Source organism: Puma concolor, chromosome E1, assembly GCF_028749965.1.
Source record: "Puma concolor isolate L17-30 chromosome E1, mPumCon1.1.hap2, whole genome shotgun sequence".
Lineage (NCBI taxonomy): Eukaryota > Metazoa > Chordata > Mammalia > Carnivora > Felidae > Puma > Puma concolor.
In genome coordinates, this window is record NC_141680.1 from 36,095,704 (window position 1) to 36,121,584 (window position 25,881).

A 25,881-nucleotide genomic window follows, 5' to 3' on the forward strand; every position below is an offset into this window, starting at 1 on the left:
TGAAAAAAATACTATGTTGAGTGAGCTAAATTAGTTATAAAAATGTCCGTGGTGTTATATTCTATTTAAATAAATATATGCAGGGACACCTGGGTGGCTCAGTCGGTTAAGTGTCCCAACTTCAGCTCAGGTCATGATCTTAGAGTTCGTGAGTTCGAGCCCCGTGTCCGGCTCTGTGCTAACGGCTCAGAGCCTGGAGCCTGCTTCAGATTCTGTGTCTCCCTCGCTCTTTGCCCCTCCCCCATTCGCACTGTCTGTCTCCCAAAATAAATAAACATTAAAAAAAATTTTTTTTAAATGAGCATATGCAAAATTAACCAGTAGTAATAGAACTTTAATGGGGGAGGAGAAGGATTGACTGGGAAAGGACATGAGGGTGCTTTGTAGAGTGACAGAAAAATTCTGCGCCTTGATACACGTTCAAAATTATTCCTCAGTCAAGGAAAAAACCTCTTGGGTACAAGGAGTATTGTAAACAAGTTACAGAGTTTCTAAAAAATTATGATAATGAAAATCCTGCATATACAAATCTATGAAATACATGTAAGGCAGTGAGCAGAGGAAAATTCATAGTCCTAATTCTATCGTATTAAAGAACAAAATTCGACTGAGTAATTTTTTAAAAATCTTACAGACTTTATTTAGCAGTTGATAAATTGGCCAGCATCCAATCTAGCAGATAGAAAGGAGCTCCAAATTGCTTTACAAAGCAAGAGATTTTTATAGACCAAAGTGGAAGCAGGAACAAGGAAGTTACACTGGGCATTTTGCTGGTTGGTTTTCTTACTGGAGCAAAGGGAAGTATTAGAGCTGGGCCAGGCAATGTGTGCTGAGTGGGTGAGCACTGATAGTTTACATAAGCCTGCCTTGTTACACAGAGGTGAGCATAGAAACTTGGTTACTAAATCTTGATTTACTGAGATGGCTTAGAGCAAATCTTAGGCTTTATTGGGTTACTTTGTTTATTTATTTGTATTATTATTATTGTTTTTGGTTTTGTTTTTGTTTTTTGAGAGAGAGGGAGAGTGCACATGTGTGTACATGCAGGGGAAGGACAAAAAGAATTCCATGCAGGCTCTGCGCTATCAGCACAGAGCCTGACTTGGGGCTCAAACTCCAGAACCATGAGATCATCACCTGAGCCAAAATGAAGAATTGGACACCTAACCGACTAAGCTCCCCCCAGGTGCCTGTAATCTGGTTACTTTGTCACAGTAAAAACAAAAGAGTGAAAATAAATAATTCCCAGCTCAGAAAGGAAAAAGAACAAAAAAAGTAAGCCAGAAAAAAAGTGGGGTGGGTCAACCAGTGTCTCAGTCAGTTAAGCATCTGACTCTTGATTTTGGCTCAGGTCGTGATCCCACAGTTGTGGGATCAAGCCCCATGTCAGGTTCTGGTCTGCCTGCGTGGAGGCTGCTTTAGATTCTCTCTCTCATTCTCTCTCTCTCTCTCTCTCTCTCTCTCTCTCTCTCTCTGCCTTTCCCCCACTTGCACACATGCACGCTCTGAAAAATGAGTACTAAAAAATATGTTAAAATATGGGTAAACTTTTCTATACACTGGTTCTAAGAAAAAATTTTCTAAGAGTCAAAATCAAGTTGTAATAAAAGTAGTGATAAATATTACTGTGTTTACAAAATTAATTTCATGACCACTTTATAAGCAAAATAAAATTTTGCCATATGTTACAAGGGGTCAATTCCTAAATACAAAGAACTTTGAAAAAAATATTTAAAAGACGAAAAACCCTAAAGATAAAAGGACAAAAGAACACACATCACACAGATGCAGAAAAGAAGATACAGAAATGGCTCTGTGTAAAACAGCTGAGCACATCTTGGTGGTTAATACCATTCCCCACTGAAAAGAATGAGAGCTCCTTGGAGAAATGGTTGATTTCAGGGCTGGAATAATGTAGGTACAAAATGATCCTGGAATATCTTGATATGCCAGAAAGTCAATACTCAAAAATTGATTGTATCATGTGAAAATGATGCAGGAGCAAGTTCAAAAGAATGCGTGTAGTTTGATGGGCACCTGGGTGGCTCAGTCAGTTGGGTGTCCAACTCTTGATATTTGCTCAGGTCATGTTCTCGCAGTTCATGGGATTGAGCCCCAATATCAGGCTCCACAATAACAGCACGGAGCCTGTTTGGGATTCTCTCTCTGCCCCTACCCACCCACCCAGCCCCCCGCAAAATAAATAAAAGAAAAATTTTTTAAAAAGAATCCATGTAGCTGAATATGGGATAATTTGAGCTCCAAAATAAAATAGGACAGTAGTGAATTATAAACCATTGGGGAAGAAAAAAAGTATGAGTTGATACTGATAATAAAGGTAGGTAGGTAGGTAGGTAGGTAAACCTAAGGAGAAGATGGAAGAATTTTATGCTGACTGGTAAAAGAGTACTAGAATTACAAAATCATTTTTCAGCCATCACAGTAATGTTTGGTTTGGCAAGAGCTATTGGACGTTAAATTTAGAGATGGGATTGGGTGGGGTGAGATTTCAATGAGAAACAATATTCACATACTTTAAAATATGTCTACAAGATTGCTTGCTAGTTGCAAGGAGAAATATGATAAGTACTGTGTAAAATTTCAACACCTTGAAGAATGATTAAAATTAGCATCAGCGATGAGGAACAGATAGGCATCTTTTGCCTCTAGATGTAATATTCTGAGAAGGTTATATCACTTATGTAGTATTACGGGGATACATAACCTGATCTAATGAGGAAACATGAGCCTCAAATGAGAAACAGTCTATTAAAAAGGTGGGGAGGCAGGGCGCCTGGGTGGCTCAGTCAGTTAAGCATCTGACTTCAGCTCAGGTCATGATCTCACAGCTTGTGAGTTCGAGCCCTGCATCGGGCTCTGTGCTCCTGGATCCTGCTTCGGATTCTGTCTCCCTCTCTCTGCCCCTCCCCTGCTCACACTCTGTCTGTCTCTCTCAAAAAGTAAATCAACATTAAAAAAAAATTTTAAAGGTAGGGAGGGAGCCTGCATTATTCAAAAGTAATCTTCCAGATTGAAGAAACTAAGCAAACAAATACGATATGTGATCCTGGAGACTGAAAGGAAGAAATGCTATATAAAGGACATTATTGGGTTCACTGGACTGTGGATGGCAAATTGGGGGAGAATGTCACGTTAATGTTAAATTTCCTGAAGCTGATAACTATGCTGTAGTTACGAAAGAACAATTTTATTCTTAGGAAATGCATACTGAATTTGGGGAGGACAAAAAGATGTGATCTATGCAACTTACTCTTAAATGTTTTAGTAAAAGTCCGTATATCTAGAGAGAAGAATGAAACCAACGAGGCAAAATGTTAGTCGTTGGCAAATCTGAATAGAGTACACAGGATTTCACTGTACGATTTTTCCAACTTTCCTAGAAGTTTGAAATTCTTTCCAAGTAGAAAGTTTAAAAAAAAAAGAAAGACTACACAGACATACCATTTTCATCTGTTATATTGGCAAAAAGAAATCACATGCTGAGACTGTAGGGAAACACACACACTCACTGTTGCTGATGCAAATGCAAAATGGTAAAATTTCTGTGGGAAGAAATTGGGTAATACCTAACTAAATTACATATACATTCACTCCTCTACCCAAAGAATATATTCTGAAGGTGATCCTCAGTTTTAAATATATACATAGGTTCACACATGCATAAGTTCATTCATTGCAGCAGTATTTGTAATTGTAAAGCATTGAAAACTGTCCAAAGAAGATTGAATAAACATGCACACAGTGGAGTACTGTGCAGTTGAAAAAAGAATGAAGAAGATGTCTGTGCACTGTGAAATGGAATGATTTCCAGGATATATTTCTAAGTTAATAAAAGCAAAGGACAGAGAAATTGAGCATGTGGCCTTTTCTATAAGAAAGAAGGAATAAGAAAATATACCTATTTACCTTTTCAAAACACACAAGAAGGATGAACCAGAAAGCAATAAAGTTGGTTACCTGCCTACAAAGGTGGATGGTGAAGCAGGGAAGGAGCAACATATTTCCAAGTTACAACTTTTTATATAGTTCTTTATCTTTGGAAGCAAAAGCCATTTTTTTAGATAGTCTCCAGAAATGAAATTAATTCAATAAGGATGGCAGGGAAGACTAAAAACCAAAGTCAACTTACTTCAAATCATTAACAGTCACATTGAAGGAAGGAGAAAATAATCCAAGTAACTTTTTTTTTTTTTAATGTTTATCTTTGAGAGAGACAGAGTGTTGGCGGGGGGCAGGGGGTGGCGGGGAGGCAGAAAGAGAGGGAGACACAGAATCTGAAACAGGCTCCAGGCTCTGAGCTGTCAGCACAGAGCCCAACATGGGGCTCAAACTCAGAGATCATGAGATCACGACCTGAGCTGAAGTCGGACACCCAACCAACCAAGCCACCCAAGTGCCCCCCAAGTAACTCTTAATACTCTGTCCTTCAGTTTAGGGAGATAGAACTACAAAGAAATTCAGGACTCATAAGGTTGTTTGTTTGTTTTTTTTAGCAGTAGTGCTCCTGAAACTATTTAAATGTATGAAAGAATTGAGCAAATAGGTACATGTAATTTGGGCGGGAGCCAAGGTTTTTACTGTGGCAGAAGAGAGATACAAATACAGATATGGGAAAATAAAAAGTCCTATGGGATGGATTGGAATTGGAGTTATAAATATGAATTCATGATATTCTAAGGTATATGTGTGTATTCATACGACATGTCACATGCATATATATACGTATATCTACACATATATATTCCATCTCTGCCTACCGAAGGGCCCAGAGACAGAGGTCTCAATAGCAATGACCATGTGGAGTACGTACATCTTTATTTCTAATACTCTCCACTAAAAGAAACCAAGGCTCTTTGGAGAAATGGTTGATTCTAGGCTTGGGACAGGAAAATTAGTATACGCTTGAATATCTTGCTATTCCAGAAAGGAATTGCTGAAACAATGATAAGGGGTTGTCAGAATGACACAGGAGTCAGCTTGATGGGGCTCCCATCGGCTAAATCTGGGACAGTTTGAGCTTGCAGATAATTAAGGACTATCATGAATTATAAATTATAAAAGTAGTAATCCATGAGTTGATGCCCTTAATAAGAAAAAAGAGGGGCTCCTGGGTGGCTCTGTCGGTTGAGCATCCAGCTTCAGCTCAGGTCATGATCTCACGGTCCGTGAGTTTGAGCCCCGCGTCAGGCCCTGTGCTGACAGCTCAGAGCCTGGAGCCTGCTTCAGATTCTGTGTCTCCCTCTCTCTCTCTGCCCCTCCCCTGCTCATGCTCTGTCTCTCTCTGAATCAAAAATAAATAAACATTAAAAAAAATTTAAAAAAAGAAAAAAGAGAGGGGTCTTCCCTATAGAAGAATGCCAGCTGAAACTATGAAGAAATTCTGAGCCTGGAAAGTCCTAGGATTGGGCAAAAATCCTCACTGAGTATTCAATCTATAGTGAAATTTTGCTGAACAGAATATTTGCATGGTCTTTAAGTATCTCCTTGCAGATTGCTTACTAAAAGGGAAAATAGTAAGACAACAATGGAGAACCAGACCACACCTACACCAGGACTTCAAACGTATCATCACCGGTAAGAGGCAGGTGGAAATCACGTAATCTGGATTTGCTACCCTGAGAGCATCAGTTAGATGGTATTTCAACTGGAGATATACAACCTGAGAGAAAAACCTCCAACCCTGAAAGAGGAAATACTTATTTTAGAAAAGGAAAGGGAATCTATGTGGAAGAATTCCAAATTATTTTTGTGGATGCGCCATGTCAAGAGGGAGTGTAACTCCCTACTTCGGAAGTGTGGGCTTCACAAAGCCACTGTACTTCTGAAAAGTACAGTATGGAAAGGGGTTAGGAGTAATTTTGTAACCTGGGAAACCTGAAAAAATACTGCTTCAGGTAGAGGTAGTCAAGGTCAATACCAAGAGTGATGACTCAGGTTAATAACATGTTTCTTTGTATAATTGGATACAAAGGTTACTGCACAGTACCTCTGATCTTTTTTCAAAAAACAACCCAGGCTGGTCATTAGAAAATTAGGAGACAAATCCCAGTGGAGGGTCATTACCTACCAGTACTCCTCAAAACTGTCAAGGTCATGAAAAACCTGAGAAATTGTCACAGCCAAAAGGAGCTTAAGGGGACATGAAAACTAAACGTAATGTGCGATCTTGGAATAGAAATAGAACATTAAGTAAAAATGAAGGAAATGCAAAAATAGTTTGCATTTTCTAAAATTTTATATAAATGGGAGTCATACAGCATGTGCTCTTGTCTGGATTTTCATGCAGTGTAATTATTTTGAGACTTACTGCTGTTGTATATATCAATTCATTACTTTTTATTAAGCTGAGCAGCAAGATGGAATCACTATATGGATATGCCATAGTTTATTTATTCATTCACCTGTTGATATTTGGGTTGTTTCCAATTTTGAGCTGTTTTGACCATTCCTGTGTGTGTGTGTGTGTGTGTGTGTGTGTGTGTGTGTGTACATGTGATATATGTGTTTTTATGTGGATGTATCTTTTCGTTTATCTTAGGCAAATAGAAATGCTGTGGGTAGTTGGTGGTGTATATTTAGCATTTTAGCAAACTGCTTTTCTGAAATGCTTTTATAGTATTTTACCTTCCCATCTGCAGTGTTTGAGAGTTCCATTTGCTGCCTAGACCATAGAGGGTTTTTTATTTTTCTATTTTAGGCATTCTGATAGATGTATAAGAGTGTCTCGTGGTTTTAATTTGCATTTTTCTGATGACCAGTGATGTTGAGCATCTTTTCATGTCCTTATTTGCCATCCATATATAAATGAATTGTCTGTTTAGATGTTGTGCTTTTTTATTTTTTAATTGGATTGTTTCAGTTACTGAGTTTTGATAGTTCTTTATATTTTTTTATTTTATTTTCAAGTTTATTCATTTTGAGAGAGAGAGAGAGAGAATGCGTGTGCACGTGCAATAGGGAGAGGAGCATAGAGGGAGAGAGAGAATCCCAAGCAAGCTTGGATTGCACAGAGTCAGACCTGGGCCTCAATCTCATGAACCGTGAGATCATGACCTGAGCCAAGACCAAGAGTCTGGCCACAAAACTGACTGAGCCACCCAAACACCCCTTGATAGTTCTTTACGTATCCTAGATACCAGTCCTTTGTCAGACACACGTGATTTGCAAATATTGTTGTCCAGTCTGTGGCTTGTCTTATTCTCTTAATAGTAGCTCCCTAGGACCAGTTTTTAATTTTAATAAAGTCCAGTTTGTCAGTATTTTTCTTTTATGGATCTTGTGTTTTGATGTCATACCTAAAAATTTTGTGCCCACCCAAGGTCATGAAGATTTTGTCCTATTTTTTTTCCTAGAGGTTTTATAGTTTTAGTTCTTACATTTAGGTCTGTGTCCCATTTTGAGTTAATTTTTGTACATGTGAGGTATGGATCAGAGTTTGGTTTTTGTTTTGTTTTTTTAATTTAGTAATGTATTTGATCCAACACCTTTTGTTGAAAAGACTTTTTTCCACTGAATTGCCTTGTTTTTTTCTTCTTTTTACGTTTTGTTTGTTTGTTTGTTTTTTTGAGACAGAGAGAGACAGAGCATGAACGGGGGAGGGTCAGAGAGAGAGGGAGACACAGAATCTGAAACAGGCTCCAGGCTCTGAGCCGTCAGCACAGAGCCTGATGCGGGGCTCGAACTCACGGACTGCGAGATCATGACCTGAGCTGAAGTCGGACGCCCAACCGACTGAGCCACCCAGGCGCCCCTCTTTCTTCTTTTTAATTGTTTTTTTTGAATATAGTTGACAGTGTTACCTTGGTTTCAGGTATACAGCATTCAGCTTCTCTATACATTGTGCTGTGCTCGCCATAAGTGTAGCTACCATCTGTCACCATACAATGCTGTTAATTGATTTTTCACCGTTGTCAAATATTAGTTGACCATACATGTATGGCTCTATTTCTGGGCTCTGTTCCCTTCTGTTGATGTTTATCTATATTTTATGTCAAAGTAATGCAGCTTCATGATGCACCTTGGAGAGGAAGTATTAAGTGTTTCAACTTTGTTCTTTTCAAATTTGTTTTGGCTCTTCTAGGTCCTTTGCAGTTCCATATGAATTTTAGAATCTGCTTGTTGATTTCCACAAAAAAAAAATCTGCTGTGATTTGATTGGGTCTCGTTGAATCTGTAAATCAGGTTGAATCTGTAAATCAAGTTCAATCTGTAAATCAAGTTGAATCTGTAAATCAAGTTGGGGAGAATTTTTTTTTTTTTAAGTTTATTTGTTTATTTTGAGAGAGAGAGAGAAAAAGCATGAGTGGGGAGGGGCAAAGAGAGAGGGAGACAGAGAATCCCAAGCAGGCTCCATGCTGTCAGCACAGAGCCCGACACGGGACTCAAACCCACGAAACCACAAGATCATGAACTGAGCCAAGATCCAAGAGTTGGACGCTTAACCAACTGAGCCACCCAGGCACGCCAAAATATCACTTAACGTTATTGGTTCTTCTGATCCATGAACACTGTGCATCTTCCCATTTATTTAGATCTTTAATTATTTAAGCAACGTTTAGTAGTTTTCAAGGTATCAGCCTTGCACATCTGTTGCCAGATTTATCTCAAATTATTTCTTTTTCTTTTTTTAAGTAGGCTTCACGCCCAGCGTGGAGCCCAATGTGGGGCTTGAAGTCACGACCCTGAGATCAAGACCTGAGCTGAGATCAAGAGTCGGATGCTTAACCGACTGAGTCACCCAAGCACCCCTTATTCCATATTTTTTTGATGCTTTGTAAATGGTATTTTCTAATCAATCTCTGGTTGCTTGTTGCTAATATATGGAAATATGGTTGATTTTTGTATATTGACATTCTATCCTGTATCCTTGCTAAGCTCACTTAATATAGCCAAGCAGCTCTTTGTATATTTTATCAGATTTTCTACAGTGTTGTCTGGGAATAAAGATTTATTTATTACTTTTTTCCCCAATCTGAATTCCTTTATTTCTTTTTTGCCTACTACATGGTCTTAGAATCTCTAGTACACTATTGAATAAAAGTAGCAAAGGCAGATACACTGATCTTGTTCCTGGTCTTAGAAAACATCCATATTGTCACCATTAAATATGATGCTAGCTTTAGGACTTTCCTAATGCTCTTTATCAGGTGAGGAAGTTCTTTCATATTCCTCTTCTGCTGAGGTTTTGTTTTTTTTTAATCAGGAATGTTGGATTTTGTCAAATGCTTTTTCTGCATCTCTTGAGATAATCCTATGGCTTTTATTTATTTATTTTTTAGGCTTAATATAATGATTGTATTGATTTTCTTTCTTTCCTTTTTTTTAAGTAATCCCTATGCCCATCTTGGGGCTCAAACTCAGGACCCCAAGATCAAGAGTTGCATGCTCTACCTACTGAGCCAGCCAGGTACCCCATGAATGTATTGATTTTCAAATGTTGAATTAGCTTTGCGTTCCTGGAATAAACCCACTTGGTCACTTTTATTATTATTATTATTATTATTATTATTATTATTATATATTGTTTGATTTAGATACTAAAATTTTGTTAAGAACATTTGCATACATGAGGGATATTGTTCTGTGGTTTTCTTGTAAGGGCTTTGTCTAGTTTGGGATCAGTAATGTTAGCCTCAGAGAATGAGTTGAAAACTAGCCTATATTCCAGTTTTCTGAACAAGTTGGTATAGGGGTTTTTTAATGTTTATTTATTTTGAGAGAAAGAGTGCACCTGGGTTTGGAGCAGAGAGAAAGAGAGAAAAAGAGAATCCCAAGCAGGCTCCGTGGTGTCAGTATAAACCCCAAGGTGCAGCTCCATCCCACGAACTGTGATATCACGACCAGAGCAGAAATCAAGAGTCAGACGCTTAACTGACTGAGCCAACCCTGGTGCGCCAGTAGTATTTTTTTTAATTTGTTTTTAAATTTTTTTAATTTACATCCAAGTCAGTTAGCATATAGTGCAACAATGGTTTCAGGAGTAGATTCCTTAATGCCTCTTACCCATTTAGTCCATCCCCCCCCCCACAACCCCTCCAGTAACCCTCTGTTTGTTCTCCATATTTAAGAGTCTCTTCTGTTTTGTCCCCCTCCCTGTTTTTATATTCTTTTTGCTTCCCTTCCCTTATGTTCATCTGTTCTGTGTTTTAAAGTCTTCATATGAGTGAAGTCATACGATTTTTGTCTTTCTCTGACTAATTTCACTTAGCATAATACCCCTCTGGTTCCATCCATGTAGTTGCAAATGACATGATTTCATTCTTTTTGACCCCAGTAGTATTTTTTAAGTAGACTTCCCCGGTGAAGCCATTTGGGCCTGGGGTTTTCTTTGTGTGAAGGTTTTAGTTTCTTTATTCAAATTATTATAGTTATTTACCCATTCAAAGAACCAGCTTTTGCTTTTATCTTTTTTTGTTCTTATTTCATTGATTTTTTTTCACTTGAAACATTAAGTATAGATTTTCCAATTATATATTTTTTCCCTTGAGAAGTTTGAAGGCCTTGCTTTCAATCCTGTTGTTGAAAAGCCCACTGATATTCCAGTCCCCCCCCTTTTTTTTTTTACATGGCATAGTGTTTTTCTTGAAGCTTTTAGTATCTTCATTGGCAGAGTTCTGTAATTTTTATAATGATGCACCTTGGTGTAGTTTTGGTGTTTGGGCGGGGCTTTTAAGTCATTAAGCTGGGCTTCCTTGGTCTAAGTATAGAAACTCTGTTTTTTGATCCTGGAAGTGTGTGTGTGTGTGTGTGTGTGTTTTCTTTATATAACTCGTTTCTCATTCTCATGTATATCTCTATGCTTTGGGTTTTGGTTCTTCTGGATTTAACCCTTATTTTTTCTCTTATTTTCTAGCTTTTTTGTCACATGTACACACTCCACACGCATGCACTCGTGGTTTTTGAAAGATTTCCTTGGTTTTACTGTCCATTTATTGAAGTTATTGTTTTACCTTTTCTGTTTTTAAATTCCAAGATCTTGTTCACCAGTAGTATCCTACCCTTATGTCCCTGGAGAATTAATTTCATTTTTTGAAGTTTTCTTTTGGTCCCTGCCTTACTTCTGTTTCCTTATAGATTATTTTTTCCTGAGGGTTTGTTTTGGCCTTTCACATTTTTAGAGGTCTTTCTCAAATGGTAGGTGATCCTCACTTGTCTATTCATATCTAAGGATTAGTTACTAAGCAGCTGATTGGACTGAATGAGCTGGAGGTTAAGCTTTTTGACTAGTGAGATGCACTGTGGCAATTAATCCCTTTTTAAAAAAAATTTTTAATGTTTATCTTTGAGAGAGAGAGAGACCGTGTGAGTGGGGAAGGTGCAGAGAGACAGGGAGACACAGAATCCGAAACAGGCTCCAGGCTCTGAGCTGTCAGTACAGAGCCTGACGCAGGGCTCGAACTCACAAACTATGAGATCATGACCTGAGCCGAAGTCGGACACTGAGCCGACTGAGCCACCGAGGCGCCCCCCTCCACTTTTTTTTTTAGTTTTTATTGGTCCCTTTTTAAATCTTCTCCCTAGTGTTTTACACTGGTACTGTGATCTATTTAAATGTGGTTTTTTTCTTGTGTTAAATATATGTGGTAGTTCTGTCTGAATATGTGTTTTCAGTGTTTCTGCAGAATTCTCAGCCAGTCTTTCACTCAGCATCTCCGTATCCTCCTTTGAGAATTCCTATTAGACATTTTATTAGATCTTTATGTTTTATGCCATTTGAACCTCTTATTTTCTATGTTTCTGTTTTTCTTTGCAGTGTTCTGGGTATTTTCTTAATGTTTATCATTTCCCCAGTTCTTTTTTAGCCGTGGCTGATCTGCTATTCATCCCATCCATTGAGGTGTTTTAGTGGTGGTTTCTTTTTTTTTTTTTTTTTAATTATAGCACTTACATTTTTTATTTACAGAAGTTATATTTGGGTCTTTTCAAATCTGCCTGGTTGCTTTTTATTCCTTTATTCCATTTTTCAATAATATTTTTGTTTCTTCTTAAACATTTCTTGAATGGTTCTTTTATCCTCTGTGCCTGGCAATTTCAGTACCTAACAATTTGCGATTCCTAATCTGTTTCTACTGACACTTGTGACGGATTGCTTATTGTATGTTTGTTATTGATTGTGTGCTCGTACTTGATCAAATCTGTAGGAATGCTGAAAGGCCTGAAGTGTAGGTGATTATTTCCTGAAGTGATCCAGTATGCTTCTGCTGAGTGTCAAGGGGCACTGGTGGCCCTTTAATGTCTTGATCTGGGTATTTTCTGACCATTTAGGGCAAGTTAAGGTATATCCTCAGAGTCACTCAGAAGGGCAGGCCCATGATTATACAGTCTCAGAGTAGCCTCTCCACCCAGAGCATGGGCAGAAAAGACCCACATGTAGTCTTATTTTGCCTGCATGTAGTCAGATTTTTGATTCCTACCTGCCCTTTGACTGAAGTTGTAGCCCTCTTAGGGGTTTCGGTCTGATGCAGGCATTTCCATTCCCTGCAGTAAATGGTAAGTTTTACATGGAATAAATGGATTACAATTCATACATTGAATTAGTTCATTAGTATTCTGTCCTAATCTAAGAAAAAAAATGCTGAGGGAACATTTTCTCCTGAGTAGAATATAGCTTTCCAACTAGTGTGTTCTAGATTTGTCAAGATACTTCATCCCTGCAATATTTGGGACCGTCTGAGGCCTCAGGCTGGGTGCATTCAGGGGCCAATTTCTCTTGCATTGTATAGATGATCATTTTCTGTGCGTGCTGGAACTATGCAAAAGGTTAGCATTTTTCTAGATCATTAGTTCTTGGAGTTGCTTTGGAGAAGACTGAATACTATATGTCTCCCTTAAGTTGTCATAATGTTTACAAGCATATTAAAACCTTAAAGAGGCCTTGAAATAAGGAATATTTTCTTATTTGACCATAATACTTTTATTTTTTAATGTTAACAGTCTATAATATTGAAACCAAGATGTTCGTAATTATTGACCCCCTGAAATTTCAGGGTTATATTTGCTGACAAGTGGAGTCAGAGTAAGATATTCTGTGTTGATATTTGAGGGTCAATAAATATGCATTAGCTGCTAACCGAGGTGGCTGTAAAGTGGACGAGCTTATACGAAAACTGCAAGAGATCTTCTTCGCATGGAAGTAGGCTATATGAATCTACTAGAACTAGAATTCTAGCCAGTGTTTGTAAGTGTGTATTCCAGGCACTGTGATAAATATTTCACAATGTCTTTTCATTGCCCTCGGGGGAAAAAAAAAATCAATTCTTTACCCTGGCCTTCAAGGACCCTCATGTCTACTAGCTCTGTGCTAACAACGCAGAGCCTGCTTGGGGTTCTCTCACTGTGTCCTCCTCCAACCTCATCTTTTACACCTGTCACTCTGGGCACCAGCCACATTGGCCTTTCAGTGGGCTAGAGATATTCCTACTGGAAAGCCTTTGTCTTGTTCTTTGCTTTGCCTAGAACATTCCAGCTGCCCTTTTTGGCCTCGAGGTCTTAACTCACCAATGCCTTTCCTCACCACTGAACATGAGTCGACGACTCCTGTCTCAGTTTGACTCTGCCTTCACATGGTCTAACTTGGGTTCCTCCTGCCAGTAAACTGTCACCTTGGTGAAAAGCATGCATCTTGTCTGCTCTGTACACCACTCGATCTGTAGCCTCTGCTACTGTGAGACACACAGATGCTTGATAGTTGTTGAATGTTGAATGAGTAAGAGAAGAAACTCATAATTTGCCCAGTGTTGACAGCTAATAAATGGCAAAACCAGGACTCAGACTTAGGGCTATCAGAATTCCGAGCTCTTGGCACCACACTTCATTCAGACAAGGACTCTCCCATTCCTTATCACCTTATCAGTTCAGAATGTTGCTAGACTTGACTTTTGGCATCACCTTCAAAATTTTATTCTTTTGAAATCCAGTGGTAGCCGATTTTGGTTCTTTGAAAATACATTTGATTTTTTTTTATAAGTTTATTTATTTTGAGAAAGAGAGCACACACAATTGGGAGAAGGGCAGAGAAAGGGAGAGAGAGAATCCCAAGCAGGCTCTGTGCTGTCATCAGTTTGCAGCTCGAATTCACAAACCATGAGATCTTGACCTGAGCTGAAATCAAGAGTCGAATGCTTAACCAAGTGAGCTATTCAGGCACCCTGAAAACACATTCGATTTTTTTTAAATACCTGCAAGTTATTCAGAACCAAATTTGTTAAATAAGATGGGTAGTCAAGCTAGGGAAAACTGTTGAGGGAAATGGATTAATTACAAAGTAGCCAGAAACAGTAGGGTTTTCTTTTTTTTTTTTTTTTTTTTTTAATTTTTTAAAAATTTTTTTTTTTTTCAACGTTTATTTATTTTTGGGACAGAGAGAGACAGAGCATGAACGGGGGAGGGGCAGAGAGAGAGGGAGACACAGAATCGGAAACAGGCTCCAGGCTCTGAGCCATCAGCCCAGAGCCTGACGCGGGGCTCGAACTCACGGACCGCGAGATCGTGACCTGGCTGAAGTCGGACGCTTAACCGACTGCGCCACCCAGGCGCCCCAGGCTTTCTTTTTAAAATTGGGTCTAAAGGAAAAATACTGTAAGAAGTTGGAGGTTGTGGCAACAGCATTAGAACACGCATAGAGCCTCATGAGGGGACTTCTTAAAATATAGTATTCATCTGGGCATAAAATATTTCCATTGTGTGGATTAAGGAACTACTTTTGTTGCTTTCATAGTTATACTTGATTCAAGTGAAAAATCAGTTGTCCACTTTAGTGCAAATGTTTCGTAACTGCACTTCTGAAAAAGACAGCTTACTCTTCTCAAACTAAGAGATGCATTAGGATGGTTTTATTTTGTCAAACTTTACACAACAGATTTCGGCTTTGTATTGGTCATGGGAGGAAGTTACCCTAGCCAGAAGAGACATTGTGCATAAAGTGTAAAATGATACCAAAAAATACTAACTGAAGCAAAACATTGAAAGGTGCCAACTGATAATTTTTACTCTAGTTGTCCCATCGCATATTATCTTTTTTTTTTTTTTTTTTTTTTGAAGTTTTCTTTTGCTCCCTGCATTGGTCCTGTTTCCTTATAGATTCTTTTTTCTGGAGATTTTTTTCCTCTTTATTATTTCCTATTTTCTTTTTAGTTTCTTCTCCCTAAACTTGAAGTTTTGCAATTTATTTCAGGACAGGTTGAGTTGACAGTGTTACTTTTTGGGGATTTAGGCAGCTTGAGAGAGGGCATATCTTTCGGAAGAGCAAACATGTATCATTCACTGAAGATGTAGTGTCTTTGCAGTTTTTCTTTTGAAAAGGAAATAATGTTTAGCTTGAGATACTTGGAGTTTTTTTAACCATTGTTTATGCTAAAGAAAAAAATGAGATAAGACTGCAAATGTACAAATGTTATCTTCTCTAATATTTGAAATAGTTAATATCTAAAAATTCTCTAAAATTAAAAATTCCCAATTAATCCAGAACTCTTCACAGCGATTTTTAAAAGCATCTATATATTTCCTGGATGCTCTAAATTATAATAAAAATCTACACTTTTAGAGATGAAAGGTAAATTAAGAAACCATCTGTTTGTTATGTGTATTTCACAACAACTTAAAAATATCATCTAATTTTTAAAAAATTTTTTTGATGTTTATTCATTTTTTTGAGAGAGAGAGCATGAGAACGTGCACGAGCAAGCGGGGGAGGAGCAGAGAGAGAGGGAGACATAGAGGGTGAAGCAAGCTCCAGGCTCTGAGCTGTCAGCACAGAGCCTCATGCAGGGCTCGATCCCACGAACTGTGAGATCATGACCCAAGACACTTAACCAACTGAGCCACCCAGGCACCCCTCTGATTCTTTCTATAGAGAAGTGACCTACCTAGTTTATAGCAATTACTATTTGAATTTGAATTACATGGTGATCTTCTGATTGTGTTCCGTGTTTATTGTTGTCATTGGTATTCTTATTAGCTAACATGGTGGCTGATAAATTTGCACCCTGTAGAAAGGAAAGGCTCCATTTTGAAACAAACATTTTGTTACAAAATAAAATTATTATTCGTCAGGGCTAGATCTTCGTTTTCCAAATATCATCACAATTTGAACTAAATTCTTTGGGGTGGTGGTTGTGTATCTGTGCTGTGTCATGTATTATTGATTTTTTCTACTTTTAAGACTGAACATTCTTCACGCCCTGAAAGGAAAAGAAGAGACTCTTTCGGGATGTTTGACGGTTATGATAGCTGCAGTGAGGACACAAGTAGCAGCTCCAGCTCCGAGGAGAGTGAAGAAGAAGTTGCTCCTTTACCTTCTAACCTCCCAATTATCAAAAACAATGGACAAGTGTACACATACCCGGATGGCAAATCTGGCATGGGTGAGTATACCGCCTTTCACTGTTATGCAGCTTCATATTGGAGGGTATGTTCTGATTTCATTTCTTCTTTCATTTCCCTTCCTTGGAATTTTTCAAGGGAAAAAGAAACGCAGTCTGAAACTTACAGTTGTAGATGAGATCACTAGATTTCCATTTGATCTATCTTGCCTACCTGCCGTGTTCTGGCAGAAAGCAAGTAGAGCAAAATAAAAACAGAAGGCTGTTGAGAATCACAATGTGGACGTAAATTCAGTAATTAGGTAATAAATCCCAATGTAACTGAAAGTGTGTAGGATCACAGGCTTATAGAGCTGATACACTTGCAGAATGAGTTTCTCTCCTCTACAAAAATTCCTTATAAGAAGTTTTCTATTTTAACACATCCAATGATATGGTATCTCTAATTACCAGATTATTCTTCGTATTGAACCAAAATTATCCTTGTTCTGAATTTTGTCTTTGGGTCTTAATTTTGCCTCTTAAAGGTACAGAGAAGAATTCTAATCCTTGTTAATGATGATAACTGTTCACACTAGAACAGTCCCAAGTGACCCTAATTGCTTCAGCGATCTGTCATAGTGTCACAATGATTTTAATTCATCAATAGCCTGCTCACTTTCCTCTGGGCATGCTTCAGATTTCATGGTGCTGGAGTGACAGCTTACATGACTTGCCCAAGACTGTCCTGTTTTTAGGATTGAAAATCCCATATCCTGGGAAGCACCTCAGGCAAATGGCTAGTCACCTGTGTAATAAGGGCAGCTGGTCACCTGTGTAATTAGGGCAGCAGGTAGGCCACAGAATTGCTTTAACTTTTTTGAAAGTAATACTGATTTCATGTATAACTGAAACCCTTTAGTCTTTACTACAGATTCACCACTAAACCAGTTAAACCAGTCTTGTCTGTTAGCAGTTGACTTTTTAAAAGATATTTTATTTGTGAGTAATTTCTACACCCAACATGGGACTCAGACTCACAACCCCAAGATCAAGAGTCACGTGCTGCACCGACTGAGCCAGCCAGATGCTCCGACTTTTTATTTTTTAATAAACGATATGAGGTTGATTTGAATAATACCTTAGGAGAGGCACGAGCAAGGGCTATGGGAACATGAAGGGCAGGCGATGAATTCTAATCTGGGAGGGCTTCACAGGGCAGGCAGATTTGAGCTGGCTTTGAAGGACAAAGGTGGAAGCTGTGGGAGAACCCTGTGGAAGAAGGGAACTATACTAGCAAAGATTGGGAAGTAGGACTTTGAAGGAATCATGCTGAGCCATTCAGATGTGGCAGGCACGTAAGTGATTGTCCAAACGAAACATTGCAGAGAGATGAAAGATCTGGTGGTACAACCGTCTTTGGGCATGCAGTGTCCGAAAGCTTATTTTTAAATCAGTCAGTGCTCACCGAGGGCCTCTTTCAGGGTCCAGGCATCTGGTACTTGCTGTCAGCAGAGAGGCTTCCTATTGGCAAAAGTGGAAGGACATGCTCCCACTTCACTTGGGAGCCAGACAAGGTCATTTCCAAGGACATCGCAGAGACTAGGGAAGAGGGGAAAGAAGGTGGATCAGGAAGATTTGGAGTTAAGTTTTTGGCTTTGGGCAGGCCTCTAACTCACTGAGCCTGTTTTTCCATCTGTACAGTTGGGATGTGGGTACCTGCTAGGCAGGGTGGCCGGAGGACAAGGATAAGAGGAAGTATCCCCAAAAACTCCAGCTGGGGCTGCAGTTACACCATGGATGCCTGGGAATGCTGAATGAGAACAGGAGCCAGCCTTGTTTGATACCACTTAGATTCAGGAGTGAGTCTGCCATGATAACGTTCTGATTGTAAAAATTGAAAAATGATTTGGGCCCTGAAGAGGGCCCAGGAGTGATTTCAAGCTTACTCCCAAGTTGGGTCTATAGGTGGACCTGATAGATGAAATCAGCTGTATGTTTCTGTTAATGGCTCTCTTGATGAAAGGAAGTGGAGTGGAGGTGATCCGTGCTGGAATAACTGTCCTAGAACCTCAGCAGCCCAAAGCCAGGTTAAGAGGCCTGGCTGATGCAGTCTGAGGGCAGAAAACTGGTGTGGACGTCCCCAGGCCCGTCCACCAGGATGATGGACAGCAGGTGTGGCTGCAGAGGTTTCCCCTGCAACCAGTGGACACTGGTTGAGCTACACACTGTGCTGTTTTGGGAGCCTGTCCCTGAGTGTGGCAGGTATCTGGTGAGAATTAGGCACCACCTCAGTCCGCAACAGGACAGGCTCTGGATTTGGAGACAAGAATCTTCCGGGGGCTTTCCTTTTGAGACCTGCTAAGTTCTAGCCCCTTTCCAGCTGCAGTGGATTTTTTAAAACTTTAAATTATCCCATGTAACCTTTTTCTTACTGAATTTTGATCTTCTTAGAAATTGTTTACTTCTAATTCTATCATTTAACATTGAAGGTTGTGTTATATAATCTTCTAGTTTTGTGTCATTTGCAGACTTGATAATAATGCCCTGGAGGTATTCTAGTCTTAAAAAGTTGAACAGCCCAGGGCCTGGTAACAGAATCTTGTAGGCTGTGTCAAAATACTGCCCATTATTGGGGCACCTGGCTGACTCACTTGGAAGAGCGTGCACCTCTTGATCTCAGGGTCGTGAGTTCAAGCCCCAAGTTGCATGTAGAGATTACTGAAAAGCAAATAAATAAATAAACTTTAAAAGAAAAAAAATTCCTTGGGCACCAGGGTGGCTCAGCTGATTAAGAGTCCGACTCTTGGTTTCAGCACAGGTGATGATCTCACGGTTCATGGGTTTGAGCCCCACGTTGGGCTCTGTGCTGACACTGCTGGGCCTGCTTGGCATTCTCTGTCTCCCTCTTTCTCTGCCCCTCCCCTGCTCTCTCTCTAAATAAATAAATAAATAAACATTAAAAAAACAAAAAAAAGTTTCTACTCACTTATCAGGACCTTAAATTTCTCAATCTTTATTGACAAAGCTGCATGAGAGATTTTATCAAATGTTTTAACTCCTAAAAAAAAAATTTTTTTTTAAAACCCATATTAACTCCTATTAATACATGGTTGACCCTCAAACAACATAGGTCAGGAATGCCAATCTCCCATGCAGTTGAAAATCTATGTGTAACTTCTGACTCCCCAAAAACTTAATTACTAGGGGCACCTGGGTGGCCCAGCCCTTTAAGCATCCAACTCTTGATTTCAGCTCAAGTTATGGTCTGATGGTTTGTAAGTTCATGCCCTGCATCAGGCTCTGTGCTGATTCTCTCTCTCCCTCTCTCTCTGCCCCTCCCTTGCTTGTGCTCTCTATCTCAAAATAAATAAATAAATAATATTTTTTAGAAAGGTGTCTGACCCTTGATTTCTGCTCAGGTCATGATCTCACAGTCATGAGATCTAGCATGGCATTTGAGTTAGCGCAGAGCATGGAACCTCCTTGGGGTTCTCTCTCCCTCTCCTTCTCCCTCTCCCTCTCTCTCTCTCTCTCAAAATAAATAAACAAAAACTTAATTACTAATAGCCTACTGTTGGTAACACTAATAGTCGATTAACACATGATATTTTGTTTGTTTTTTGTATTATTTAATCTATTCTTACAATAGAGTAAGGTAAAGAAAAAATATCTTTAGGAAAATCGTAAGAGGGAAAACACATTTACAACACTGTATCTTATTTATTGGAAAAAACCCACATATAGATGGACCCATGCAGTTCAAAACCCCTGTTGTTCAAGGGTCGATTGTATACTCTTGCCATGGTTTAGTTATACCAGTCCAGTAATATTATAACAAAAGGAAATAAGGTTTATTGAAGCTTTATATGTGCCAGGCTCTGTTTTAAATACTAGAGATACAGAGATAAAACAATATAGAATAGTCCCTACCCTGGTGGAGCTTATATCCTACTCACAGGAAGTATAGTTTGATATGTATAATTCTTGCCAAAGATTCACTATCCCCTTTGGGTCACAGCTTCTTTAGCTACATGGTCACAGACCTTTTTAATCTGTTCTATAACTCTTTCTCCTTTTTTTTAAACTTTTTTTTTAATGCTTACTTATTTTTTGACAGAGAGAGACAGAGCAATAACGGGGGAGGGGCAGAGAGAGAGAGGGAGACACAGAATCTGAAACAGGCTCCAGGCTCTGAGCTGTCAGCACAGAGCCCGACGCGGGGCTCAAACTCACAGACCACGAGATCTTGATCTGAGCCGAAGTCGGACGCTCAACAGACTGAGCTACCCAGGAGCCCCTCCTTTTTTTTAAATGCTTATTTATTTTGAGAGAGAGAGGACGTGTGTGCCAGCAGAGTTGGGGCAGAGAGAGAGAGAGAGAGAGAGAAACCCAAGTAGCCTCCGTGCTATCCACACAGAACCCAACGCAGGGGCTCCATCTCATGAACCCTGAAGTCATGACCTGAGCCGAAATCAAGAATTGGATGCTCAACCGACTGAGCCACCCAGGCACCCCTGTAACTTTTTCGACAGAAAACCATTCAGTTTTTTCTCTCCTTAAACACCCTTTCTTCATCTCTAATCCTGTGGTACCTTCCTTTCATGATTTCTCAATAGATTTATAAGTACTGGTTAAAACTATAAGCCCTTCTAAGTTTAACTGTTTGGGCGGAGATTTGAGCCCACTCCGGCAGTTTTTTGCTCTGTTACTTTCTGGTGTTTTATTTTTTGTTTTTTTGTTTTTTCCTAACTCTTCTCAGGAATAATTGACAAAGATAGTTGCATATGTTTAACATGTGCAGTGTGATGATTTGATATACATTGTGGGATGATTACCAAGATTGAGATAAATAATACCCATGGTTTCACATAACTCTTTGTGTTGGGGTGGTGGGGAAGAACACAGTATCTACTCTCAGCAACTTCCCGGTATGCAGTACAGCATTATTAACTATAGTTACCATGCTGTATGTTAGTGTCTCATAATTTACTCTTCTTATAACTAAAATGTCGTACCCTTTGACCTACCTGTCCCCCTCCCCCCAATCCCTGGTAATCACCATTCTATTTTCTGTTTCTATGAAATCGGCTTTTTTTTTTTTTTTTTTTTTTTTTTTTTTGATTCCACATGAAAATGATCCCATACAGTATTTCACTTAGCATATGCCCTGCCCTCCAGGTTCAACCGTGTTGTCACAGTGCCAGGATTTCCTTCTTTTTTGTGGATGCATAATATTCCACTACAATGAATAATACTTCATATATGTATATATATACCACACTTTATGCATCCATTCAGCTACCAAAGGACATTTAAGCGTTTGCATTTTCTTGGCTCTTGTGACTAATGCTGCAGTGAACATGGGAATTCAGATATCTGTTCAAGATACTGATTTACAGTCAACTAATTTTTAAAAAAAATTTTTTTTTTTTTCAACGTTTATTTATTTTTGGGACAGAGAGAGACAGAGCATGAACGGGGGAGGGGCAGAGAGAGAGGGAGACACAGAATCGGAAACAGGCTCCAGGCTCTGAGCCATCAGCCCAGAGCCTGACGCGGGGCTCGAACTCACGGACCGCGAGATCGTGACCTGGCTGAAGTCGGACGCTCGACCGACTGCGCCACCCAGGTGCCCCTACAGTCAACTAATTTTTGACAAGGGCACCAAGAATGCAGAATAGGGCAAGGACAGTCTCTTTAATAAAGGGTGTTGGCAAAACTGGATATGCACGTGCAAAAGAATGAAAGTGGATCCTTGTCTTATACCACTCAACAAAAATTAACTTAAAATGGATTAGACTTAGGGGCACCTGGGTGGCTCAGTTGGTTAAGGGCCAACTCTTGGTTTCAGCTCACATCATGATCTGGTTTGTGGGTTTGAGCCCCACATTGGGCTCTGCGCTGACAGTGCAGAGCCTGCTTGGGATTCTCTCTCCCCTCTCTCTCAAAGTAAATAAACTTTAAAAAGAACAAAAAGAATTTAAAAAATGGATTAGACTTCAGTGTAAAACCTAGAAATATAAAACTAGAAGAAAACATAGGAGAAAGCTTTTTGACACTGGTCTTGTAGTGATTCCTTGGATAAGAGAACAAAAACAAATGGGCCTACGTCAAACTAAAGAGGTCTGCGCAGCAATGGAAACAATAAATTGAAAAGCCAACCTACAGAATGGGAAAAAGTATTTGCAAACCATATCTGATAAAGACCTCCTACAACTCAGTCGCAAAAAAACAAATAATCTAAGTGAAAAATGGACAAAGGACCTGAATAGACATTTTTCCTAAGAAGACATACAGTTGGCCTACAGGTACATGAAAAGGTGTTCCACAACACTGATCATCAGGGAAATACCCATCAAAACCACAATGAGATACCACCTTACACCTATTATGATTGCTATTATCAAAAAGATAAGAGATAATGTTGGTAAGGATGTGGAAAAAAGGGAACTCTTATATACTGCTGGTGGGAATGTAAATTGGTATATCCGTTATGGAACACCATATGGCAGTTCCCCAAAAAATTAAAAATAGAACTGTCATGACCTAGCAGTCCCAGTCCCACGTATATATCTGTTTACCTATTCTGAACTTCAGTTCTTGTGACCCTTCTTCTGCCTTTCAGATCATTGTCTATTATGCTAATTTACAAAAGAGGCACATTAATAGGGTTTTGTTTTCCTCTGTTATCAGTGAGTAATCAAGCACCTACCTCAGGCTTTGACCCTCTCCTTTCCTCCTTGTCCTCTGAACATAACTTGAAAGAATCTTTGTATGACCCTTAACATTTTTCCAAGACTTGGCTCTTTTTAGCTTGCCCTTTGTGTTACTCCTTAGCTGCATTGCACTTCTTTTCCTCTTTTGTTTATAATCCTTTCAAAGGCTGGAGCTCTTAATGTATAGGAAAATGCCTGGCACACAGTGAGCACTAAGGAAATGTAAGTTGAATCTGATTTATTTTGTTTGTGGGCTTAGACCCTCTGTTAAACCTTGAGCTGCGGTCAGACCCTCTGGAGCCGTGGCCATGGCATCATATCAGTATTTTCTCTAACTTTTGTGTGGGCTTTTCTGTCGTTTGTATAACAGAAGAAATTTTCTGTTAGAAGGCAGATATTTAAATTAACACTTAAGTAATTATTAAACTGTTAGATAAAAATTGGTTTTATTACACGATCATAATAACACCATTGTTTTTGTTCTCTTAATTAGCTACCTGCGAAATGTGTGGGATGGTTGGTGTGCGAGATGCTTTTTACTCCAAAACAAAGCGTTTCTGTAGTGTTTCATGTTCAAGAAGCTATTCGTCAAACTCCAAGAAGGCAAGCATTTTGGCCAGACTTCAGGTAACGGTACAGAAACCTTCTTATTCTTTTTATCTGTTATTTCTATGGCTTTCACTGTTTATCTGTCATTGGATTGTGATTCACTGCACTCCACTTCTACCCAGTTGGCCAGTTACCATTTTATACCCCCCATTTTTTCAGAAATATGTGATCCCCAAAGTTTGTTCAGCCTGTAAAATTGAACAGCTATTATAATAGACAAGGCATACTATCCAAAGTAAACGATGAAACTGTTTAAGTGAATTAAAAACACCCTTTTTCTAAATAAGTATAAATGTAATAAACGCCTTGTTATATACAGAAATTGAAGCCATTTTTCCCCCCTGGTTTCCTTTTGAGTTAACATCAAGGTAGAATCAATGCAGCATTTGGGGGGAAATGATATACCCTGTGGTTCTACTTCTCCATCATATCTGCTTTGTACTTTCGATCACAGCCTGTTTGATACCTTGAACGATTGTGTTTGGTTAATCCAACTAACGTTTTTGAAAACGTTCATGGTATAAAAAGAAAATCATCTTTCTTTAAATGTACATCAATGCCTACAATACAAAATGGAGATTCGACCATTTGACTAAGTTGTTAACTATTGTAGCATATAAACAGTGTTTTTAAGGCATTTAACTGATTTTTGTAATATATTTTATTTGAGTGATCACATTTTTCTTATTCGCCTGTAATTGATTGTGATCCTTACATAGCACTGAAAGGATTTATAAAAATTCCCCAAATTAAGGAAATACATCACTTAGATGTATTTCTATATTTCAGATAGACAGTACCTAAGATCCTGAGCAGTGGTCTGTACCCAAATGGATGGCAGTTTGTCACACTGTGAATTTGGCCCATGATCATTTTGTCATTGATCTTTTGCGTTAGCACTAAAGGTATAAACCTCAGTCACTTGCTCTTTAAACATTAAATTATCTTCTCTTACCATATAAATAGCAATGCTTGGCAACCTGCATGAGTGAATAACCACTGGTTTTATCTAGTATAAGAAGGAATCAAGTATCCACCACAGCCTATATTTTAACATCTTATGGGATATAATTTTTTATTAACATATTAATTTGCATATTGCTGTTTTAGTCTGTGCCAGCTCTGCTACCCATAATAGATGTCTACATTGTAGCAGAACTCCAAAAACCAATTCTCATGTTAAAATTCCTTGTATGTTTCCTCTGCTTTAATAATTTTCTAAACCCTTGATGTTTACTTAAGCAGAATGAGTAGTATGCGATCAAGTTAATTTTTTCGGTGGAGGGGGATGAATGAAAAAGAATCCTATTTACTTAACTCTTCTTGTTTTAGGGTAAGCCTCCAACAAAGAAAGCAAAAGTTCTTCAGAAACAACCTTTAGTTGCTAAACTAGCTGCATATGCTCAGTATCAAGCTACCTTGCAAAATCAAGCAAAGACTAAAGCAGGTAATATTGGTGAATATAGTAGAAGTGAAATGTTTGATAATGATTCACCTAGTTTTAGTCAACATTTAAATTTTGGATTTTGTTAACTAAGCTATTTCTCTGTCCTACTAGTACATTATGACATTAGGCTTCCTGATGATGGTTTTGGTTTCAATAATTTATTCTAGGGGTACCTGGGTGGCTTAGTCAGTTAAGCGTCCAACTCTTGATTTCAGCTCAGGTCATGACCTCACGGTTTCAGAGTTCAAGCCCCACAGTGGGCTCTGCACTGGCAGCTCAGAGCCTGCTTGGGATTCTCTCTCTCTCTCTCTCTCTCTCTCTCTCTCTCTCTCTCTCTCTGCCTTACCCCTGCTCGCCTTGTCTCTCTCTCTTTCAAATAAACTTCATAAAAATAAATAAATACACAAACAATTCTAGAAGAGAGTAATTGTGTTGACAGTTTCACAGTGCTTGTGGCAATATCCTTAACGTATTTTATTGGGGGGGCGCCTAGGTGGCTCAGTTAGTTACACATCCAGCTTTGGCTCAGGTCATGATCTCATGGTTAGTGAGTTCCAGCCCTGAGTCAGGCTCTGTGCCAGCAGCTCGGAGCCTGCAGCCTGTTTCAGATCCTGTGTCTCCCTCTCTCGCTGCCCCTCCCCTGCTCACACCCTCTCTCAAAAATAAATAAAAAAATAATTCTGGGGTGCCTGAGTGGCACAGTCAGTTGAGCATCTGGCTCTTGCTTTCAGCCTAGGTAGAGATGTCACAGTTTGTGAGATCAATCCCCACATCAGACTCCATGCTG

At 39.1% G+C, this 25,881-nt stretch overlaps 1 protein-coding gene across 15 annotated transcripts in view; it reads left to right on the forward strand.

The window, feature by feature from the left end:
• MBTD1 (mbt domain containing 1) overlaps positions 1-25,881 on the forward strand; it is a 71,403-nt gene that overhangs the window by 11,839 nt on the left and 33,683 nt on the right. For 8 of the 15 annotated variants that reach the window (XR_015244063.1, XM_086686940.1, XM_086686942.1 and 5 more), the window contains 3 exons: positions 16,181-16,382; positions 23,532-23,671; positions 24,980-25,094. Coding sequence is in view for 14 of the 15 variants with exons in the window: in XM_086686930.1 (XP_086543056.1) it covers positions 16,181-16,382; positions 23,532-23,671; positions 24,980-25,094 (457 nt within the window). In the remaining variant the exon portion in view is untranslated. Of the gene's footprint in view, positions 1-9,347; positions 9,428-16,180; positions 16,383-23,531; positions 23,672-24,979; positions 25,095-25,881 lie in introns of all 15 variants that reach the window. The other 7 variants (XM_086686939.1, XM_086686941.1, XM_086686936.1 and 4 more) reach the window with 2 other exon arrangements.